The following is a 9,178-nucleotide window of genomic DNA, read 5'->3' on the forward strand; positions in this document are numbered from 1 at the left end:
TTGGGCACCATAGTCACATTTGGCTGCCTGTGTCTGCAGCTGTAACACGAAATCACGGACCGACTGAGAATGAGAGCGGGTTAACATATTGAACTTAGCTCTTTCGGCTGCTACGAAGTTAATCGGTTTGAAGTGTTGAAGAACTTTTTTTCTCAATGCAGTGTAAGAAATATCAATTGGAGATTCAGGATATACTAAATTCTTGATTAAAGTATACGCCTCCTTGCCAACGAAATGCAGGAAATATGCAGTGAGTTTCTTATCATCCATATCGGATTTTGTGAGGCACCATATGTCGAATCGTTCCAAATAATCCTCTACGTCACGCGCATTTGAATTAACATCTAATGGTTCCATTTCGGCAGGCATGATGAATTGTTCCAATCGCGACGCCAAAATGTGGTAATTAAGTTTCGTACGTATATCGGTACAACCCGACAAACTAGAAATCCAGAATTCAGCGGAGTGGCAACCAGCACGTATATATTCGAATTGGCGAATATGTACAGCATATGGAATATTAAAACAAGAGAATAATGAATAGAGCAATGAATAGAGCATCAGTCATGTTCATCACACAGTAATACCTTAAAGATACCTCTTCAATCATATACAACCCAACGGAGAAAACATCATCCTTCATTGTGCAATCCAACTAAGGATAAGCCGCCATCCTGAGAATTTATGTATTACCCCGCTTATCACGCACAATTTCTGCTTTTGTTTTCTCAGAAAAGTCGTCCACACATTATCAGTAACGTGCATCAACTTTGTAGTGGTTCTGGAATCTATACAAATAATCCAAGAATAAAGTTATGAATGTTCGAGCACTTTAAATTTTTGGATACCTACCAGAAATCCTCAAGACATGACCATAAGGCATTTAATAAGGCTTGAAAATGTGGGTCTAAATAGAGGCGCTACTTACAGCGGCAAAACATTGCGTCAGGTGTGGCTGTGATCAGACACCAGTAAATGTGTTTGGATAGCTCAGCACAAGATTTATGTGACCATTATTCATTGTTGAATACAACGTACCATGGTCTTGAGCATCGACTGATCACTTATTTCCGCTAAAGCGGGATAATATAGAGTCACTGGTTTCATTATTTACTGCAACGGAAACCGATTTTAATTAAACACACAAAGCATGGCTGTATGCAATAAACGACTGTCTGCGCTACCTGAGTCACCAACGTTGTACTTAATGGTGAAACGCTCGTTGACGAATGGGTGAAGCTGTACAAGGCTTTTGTAAATATGGGCCCGCATGGCGGTCGAACTCGCAATCCCTTGGTTAATGGTTAAAGACTAAGCAGTCAGTTAGCAATGTGCTTAACTTGCAAGATTAGCTTTAAGGCCGATTAAATTTAAGGAAACTCATCTTAAGTTCCATTAGACACTATTCTGAGCGCCCTACGGACGTAGGATACTATCCCTACAAACACAAAGTAAAATTTGCGCGCCAGGATTTTACGTATTTTTAACCTGGATTGGGTTTTGGAACAATAACATTATCCTGAAGTTACCTTCGTTGGCACAATAAAATTCTCACCATTATGACACATTACCGAAAACTTCCTTTCCGTAAATACAACGTTTCAGGTAAGTTCACTTGTGATTGGTTCCTTTTTAGTGCTCCAGGTGAACAGGTCCCTCATAGGAGGGACCAGGTACCTACATAGGCACACACTGACAGTTTTTCTTGACGACGGATTTGGTCTTTTTGGCAGGGTCTTTGTTATGTTGCGGGTGTTTCAAAGGACGTTTAGATATTAATGTGCTAACCTAAGGTTATCATCGTGTAAGTGTAAAAAGTTGGGGCACGTACACAATTATTTGACCCTACAGCTGATACGGACTGTTCCCTCTAAACTTTGATAGTTCTCCATCTAAGACCCATTGAACCGCTCGTTGTAAGCAGCCTTTTCGACAAAACTACCGTGTACATGAACCTTGGTTTGTACACTAGCCGGTGATCCTGACGGAACACTTTATAAGTACTAAGTCGAAGATTCAGGTTTTGATGAGACATTTTCAATAAACAAATACATTGACAATTAGAGCTTTTACCTCTAACTAGTATCAATAACGTGTGTGTAGGTAAAACGGTTTACCGACTCGAAACTGCCCAGATGGTTCATCCCACATAAAACTACCTGAAATGTCCGAACAGGAGATATTTCTCCAAATGAAATTCTAGGACAAGGCCGCACTCAAGTTATACTTATTACTTAGCTTATTTCTGCCTGATATACCACTTGAACACAACTGGACGCAATTTTTACCATTCACTCATTTGCACAGTAGTTTTCTTCTGCAAGAGACTCAAAGGAATCCAAGATGAAACTGGAGTAATGGTTTCAGTGAATTGTCAAACTGACGTTTATTGAACTTGAAAAGAGTACCCTAAGGTACACACCTGCATCTGGTGGCATCGCAGACAGTGATAGCCTAAAGTTTTCTCTCAAAATTGCCCGTGATTGAAACACTATTTACTTATCTAAGAAACCCCAGTCTGACGCTTGAAGAAACAACAAAAATGCAGATTATTAGGAGAGAGATCTGCACACAAGCTATACTTCTTGCAAGCAATATAGTCAGAGAACACAACAGATGATTGAGGTCTTCCTTGAAGATAATAGCAATTAAACGTCAGAAGGACTGATCAACAGTGAACTTGCTTCTTAGACTTGTTGTTGATAACGTGACATGGACCCATATTGCAGTTGATCAAAACTTGATGAACAGACGCTACCGCCTTACGGGTTCTTAAAGATCACGCGGATTTCGAATCGCTATCATTTAGCATGATTTATCTGAACGAAGCAATTGCTGCCGAACTGCGTCACCTATTCGTCAAAAGCTCTTTTCACACAAAACAAAATCCTCTTGTTCGAATCCATTTGCAAGTTGACGCTTATAGATAAATCTACACCTAACCACACAGGTCATCATTTCTTTTGCTTTGTTTGTATCCTAAGATTATTATACAGGTGGTCGTGGCTCAGCCGTTTAATCCCTTACTGACCATTGGCCTAGGTGCCCGGTATTTAACCGTTTTAGGTTCAGCATTTGTCCATGTTATGAACTTTATGATTGTGTAGCCTAAGAGATGTTAAGTCCGTCAGTTCTTGTGATTCCTGTCGTTGTTATTGCCCATATTACATGAAAACTGCTCAATGATTTTGGTTCCATAATATTTTGACTTTCAAGCAACTTGTGGCAGAGGGCTTGAAGCTCTGCACCTCAGGCGACCATAAACAAACATGCTACCGGCTTCTACTGACTTTTGAAATTCAAATATTGCTTGGCTGGCTTCCTGAACAGTGACCAAAAAATTGGATTCTGTGTTCCCATATTACGTTCATTTGTTCTGTGCAATGGTATTTAGTTTGGGAAGTATCTATAGGGCATGCGTTTCAAATACAGAAGTCATGAATTTTATTTTCTCAGCTCACTTTAAATTGTAGCATTTTTTGAAACGGACTGCACAGCCACCCGTCTCGTTAAATATGGAAGCGTTCGCTTTACTGGAAGCCACATTAGCATAAAATTGAGTTTCAAAATGGACGAGCACCCCTGATATCAAACAAATCCAAATTCGCTGCATTTTAGGTGAATTTGGTTCGCTAAAGCAGTATCATCCGTAAAACAATATTTCAGCAAGTAGCGCCAAATATAGCCAAGTTACCTGTCGGTTTTAACTTGTAACCTAAATTCTCTTATCAAGCCTGAGATAAGAGCACAGACTGTGCCTTTCGTTTGTTCACCTATGGCCACGACGCCTGGGTGGGAGGTTGAATGTGAAACTGTCGACGAATAGTTACTGTCAGCTCTATTAGCCACCAAAAGACATAAAACTATATCCACGTAGGTCAAACTCAGCTGCCATGTATAAACATCAGCCCGCAATCAGGTGGATGTCATAAACTTCCGTGATTTTTTCGACTAGTCAGATATGCACAGTCGGAAGACTTTTCCATCAACATACGCCAAATTAAACACTATGTCGTTTCAACATGATGAAAGGGTTGGAGCTTCACTGTTTAAAAGATGTTATTGGTGATTTTTACACCATATGGAATCGAACTGGGTTTGAAAATGTGCATTTTAAAAAGTCTAACAGAAAACGAGCACTAGTTCATATATACAACGTCCATTCCCTCCATATTTTTTCAGTTCCTCGGATTTGAACTGCCAAAAAATGTCAACTCCATATACTCGCTCTTCAAACAACAGCACGGGAAACAGTACTCCGCTCAAGGTTATTTCGGTTAAGCAACTCATATTGTTGTTCACTTATCAGATAATCTGAAGCGGCTTCGAATCTTCAAGGCAAATCTTCTAAAGATACAACTGCTTCAGGTGCTTGACAAAGGGACAGCAAGGTACGGAATCACACAGTTTGCAGATCTCACAGGTAAAAATACTTGTTTGTGGGATAAGAGTTCTTCTATTTAGAGGAGGAATTCAAGCGCACCCACGCCAACATGAAGCGGTCTCCGTCAAGGTCAAACCGTCCGAAGGTTACTTCGTACCCCACCAAACCGCTTCCTGGGAGCTTCGACTGGCGTCAGCATGGCGTGGTAACTGAGGTCAAAGACCAAGGAATGTGCGGTTCCTGTTGGGCGTTTTCAGTGACCGGTAATATTGAGGGACAGTGGTATAAGAAAACAAAAAAGCTTGTATCACTAAGCGAACAGGTCAGTTCCCTTCCATCTAGTTTTCAGTAAGCACCGTTTATAGGCCAAGACAAATTTGATTGTATATATGTTGAAAATGTGCCTTTTCTTATCCGTCTGTTTATATTGAAGTCCAGGAAAGAGTTGTAAACGACGTATTATTTGGCATCGCCTGCAACCACAACAGAGCACGTAATAACCTGAAGTAACCAATATCATGGGACAGTTTTAGAAACCATCACTTAGCATGTCATTCTGAGAAAATTTTCCCCATGCTTTACAGCTAGACCACATTGTTAAGAAGTTATACATAGCGCGAAATCAGATTTTTCAATTGCTCCCCCAAAAGTCTGACAGCGAAATTCCCTCTGGGTGGCGAGCGCTTTTGAGAAAAAAAAGAACAAACTGTGATACGATCGAAAAATCATGGGATCTTACAGATACTCCGAAAAGCCATCACTGTATCACACTTGTTCCCACATGCGCAGGCAAATGAATACATTATGCTGGATAGCCCAGTGTGTACACGCAAAACGGCCAAAGGCAGGTAGCGGAAGGGTACATTCCACTGCACCTGAGCGTCAATAAAACCATCGAAATCCCGCGAGTAGTTGCATTTCTTCTTGGACCTGCATATGCCGATTTCGTGTTCTTTATGGGGCTTACTCATCATGTATGGGGGGCAGTGTATTTGTTTCTTACATTCACTGTGTACTCGGGAAATATCGTGACATGCGTCTCGGAAGACTTTTATATCCACTGAGGGTTGTATGAATTGCACATCGGGCTGAAATTCTTTTAAAAAACTCAGTTCTTCAGGAGGTTTCTGTCAGAATATCTTTCTTATTCAGCCAGGACTTTGAATCCCGAGATTAAGCAAAACTTAGTGACAACTTGGGGGTAATCTGTCTTTAATAAGGTAACCGAACCAGCGAAAATAAGGCGATATAGTATCAACAAACTACATGAATCCCGGCTTTACTAACGCAGGAACTTTGGGCTTTCGCTAGCTAGAGATTCAGTTGTTTCAGTGGAAATCTTTTCTTGTGGACATATGTTGTTCCTTTGGTTACTCACTAATTTGGACGAAGAATATGCCTAATCTTTTAACAAAAGCTAACTTGAGTATGGTCTGGCACACAGGCTTATGGTACTCAGCTGTATTAAAAAGCACACAATTTGGAATATTGGCTAACTGCTCATATAAACAGAAACCTTGATTTACCTCACATAAAAAGATAGAGAACGACACTGTATTGCTCCATCATCCCTATTTCCGGGTGGCTGTATTCCTTCTCTTGTACTATTTATACTATCGGGTACCATAGCAACTTCTGGACTGTGATAAAAAAGACGAGGCCTGCAACGGTGGGCTCCCTGAATGGGCCTACGAAAGCATCGTGAGAATGGGTGGGCTGATGAGTGAAAAGGACTATCCATATGAAGCGCACAAGGAAACTTGCAACTTGAAGCCAAACAACATCTCCGCTTACATCAATAGTTCTGTGACCTTGTCCAAAGATGAAAACGAGCTAGCCGCTTGGCTCACCGACAACGGACCAATCAGTGTTGGAATGAATGCCAACTTTCTTCAGGTAAGATTGAATGTTATACGTGATCTTTAGAGCTACACCACCGCCTTCCTTTGGAACGATTCCGCTAATAACTTACACGTCACTGGAAAGATTCCAACTTATTTCTCTATCTTTAGCAATTAACAAGCAGTGTGTTTCGGATCCTATTGACGAATCCAGCAGCCTAGAATGGCAGATTGACCGAGTTCCACTGGGAGACGTAATCTGTCAAAACTCGCCAAAGTATAAAGAAGGTGCTAAGCGACAACATTTTGACAACCAATATCTGAAACAATGAATGCTTACCACCAACTTTGTGTGAACTTGTGTGTGTAACGTCGGCCAGATTAAATCTCGAGAAATAAGAGTGCAAACTAATATGAACTCTCTCTCTCTCTGTTCTCATTATGAGACTCAAACTGTGGTTTCACGGGCCGGTCAGTAATGGTGATTACTACATATCAGCGTTCTACTTATGCCTGTCACTTACAGTTTCGTGTTTCGTATTTGCTGACAGGAAGTAGAGTGTGGGCATAGTCACTGTACCTGTGAGCCGTAGAAGAATTTGGATATACAACAGGATTCGATTATTGGTAACTGGAAGCTGGTAAAAAACGGATAAATACCAAGCATAAGCCGAGTAGCTGAGATACGAATACAAACAAGGAATATGCACGACACCGTCACTGGGTGGTTAGATCCATACTGGGTTAAACACGGAACGAGGCACAGTTTTCATATATGTTACCTCTAACATGAGTTTCTTCTTCATTAAAGGGCGAAGCCGTAAAATTGTTGAACCGAAAAGTCTTTTGACCTCCACGGAACAGTAAATATTGTTGGAATTCTTCCACCCGAGGAAGCTAGAACCTAAGCAAACTTTATCTTTTCGTATCTGCTCACAGATGCTGTACAAAGAATCTCCCCGGGAGTTTTGACCACGTTTATCCGATTCTCTGATCCGGTTAGTGGGGACTGATTGGCATCATTCTGTCCACAAATTTCTCGGCAAACTTACCGTTTGAATGAAACTTATGTTAGTGATAGAATAAAGTCCAATTAGTTCCTCGTGACTTATATGAGAAAGAAAGTGCACCGCTTGTGAGTAGAAAAGACTGAATCCTCGACGGTCGAAGGGGTGCACCTGAAGTTCCAATAGTTACCTAAACCTGGTAGTTGAATAAATGCGCAGGTTTCTTCTCATCAGTCAGTTAAAAAGCGTCTCATCTATCAGAGAGGTTGCTTAATCTGCAAATATGTAAAGTCGTATCGGTGTGCTATGTGTGCATGGCGGTCTACCTCACTGACCTTCCCCTTGTACATTTACGCTTCTGTTCCTTTTAGTTCTACTTTGGTGGTGTCAGTCATCCACCGCATATGCTATGTTCGGAACAAGGTCTGGACCATGCTGTTCTACTTGTGGGATACGGAGTTACTTCTTTCTGGCAACGACCGTATTGGATTGTGAAGAACAGTTGGGGAAGAAGTTGGGGAGAAAAGGTAAGTCAACGCTAACAGTATTCCAGTAACAGCTGCAATGGAGACTGCAGACTAAAATAAGGGCATGGATAAAATGTACGTTTAATGCAGATCTGTGGACAAATTACCAGACACCTTTGGAAGTTCTTCCTCGGTGAGCACGCTCTATTAGTCTAGGTCAGATAATTCAGTCATAATCCAATTGCAGACTAACGAAGTCAGGAGATCCGGCGTCGCGGGTGATACGTGTTTTCACCAATGAAGGCATAATTGCACGCTAGAATGGAAACCCCAAGTAACCTGACGACGTCGGTGTCCTCTCTAAATTTATACCCTTAAACTCAGGGTTGTCCGCACATCACCATCAACACCCCCAAATATTCGGTTTATTTTGTTTTGCTAACATTTTGCTCACCTTGAACCAAATTAAAAGCTGAAATTTTCCGCGATGGAAGCAAGCAAGTTACTGGATTTCATAGAGCCTCGGAAAACTCGTCCACCGATTTCGTTCTTCCTGGGGCTGATCAGGCAGTCGTAGTCCACGAATTTCCTGCAAACTTGTATCCTAACTGAGCACCAAATTTTGCACAACTGAGAGAATATCGTAGCGACTGAAACATGAAGCGGCGTGGTGCAGCACATTCAGTTACCTGAGAACGTCACAAACGGGAGATTCAGCTGGGTTCCAAATTAGTTTGCAAATGAGTGTATATTCGCTAATTTCGTGCAGTTCGATTTCTAGTAGATCATAAGGTCGACGAAAACCCGGTGACTGCGCCTACCTCATGAGCCCCATAAATGGCGAAACCGGTCGTGGGTTGTCGATGGATTTTAAGCAACCTTATGAGTAGTACATTACTAAGAATTCCTCTTATTTTGTCACTTTGGTATTAGCCACAGACTCAGCTGAATCTCTCGTTTATGATATTCTTACGATTTGAGTTCAAGCAGAGAATTAGTGTGACAGACACTTATACCGTCTGATGAACTACATGAAGAGAGAAATCGGTGATGAGCTGTCAAAGAACGTCAAAAAATGTTCAGTGTTCTTGTGTCCCGACCTAAAGCTGCCACCTTGACCCGACCTAAAGCTGCCACTTTGACGTGGAGCATGTCCAATTTATGGAAGCAGCGGTGCTGCCTTCCCCCGAGGAAGGACGGGTTAGAAAAGGTCGGCCCCAAAAACCGCACACTCCGAATGGCCAACGGTTGACCGTGACCGCCGGCGCATTATCCAATACGGTTGAAATACTTTTAAGGCCAAAGACCCCATTGCTGCTCAAAAGACACCTGCTGTGCGCAGCCGCATCAGGAATGAGACACTAATGCCTTATTCCCTGCGCCCTCGGGTTAGGCCAACCCCCTGCAGCCGAGCAGGTCAGACTATTGAGTCATCGGCTCCGGGCAGGGTCCCCAAAGAAAACCCTACATTCTCCCACT

At 42.0% G+C, this 9,178-nt stretch overlaps 1 protein-coding gene across 1 annotated transcript in view; it reads left to right on the forward strand.

The window, feature by feature from the left end:
• T265_00017 (hypothetical protein) overlaps nucleotides 1–9,178 on the forward strand; it is a gene marked incomplete at both ends in the record, with an annotated part of 24,805 nt that overhangs the window by 6,158 nt on the left and 9,469 nt on the right. The window contains 2 exons of the mRNA XM_009163674.1: nucleotides 6,014–6,280; nucleotides 7,604–7,759. Of these exons, the coding sequence (XP_009161938.1) occupies nucleotides 6,014–6,280; nucleotides 7,604–7,759 (423 nt within the window). The remainder of the gene's footprint in view (nucleotides 1–6,013; nucleotides 6,281–7,603; nucleotides 7,760–9,178) is intronic.

Source organism: Opisthorchis viverrini, assembly GCF_000715545.1.
Source record: "Opisthorchis viverrini unplaced genomic scaffold opera_v5_1, whole genome shotgun sequence".
Lineage (NCBI taxonomy): Eukaryota > Metazoa > Platyhelminthes > Trematoda > Opisthorchiida > Opisthorchiidae > Opisthorchis > Opisthorchis viverrini.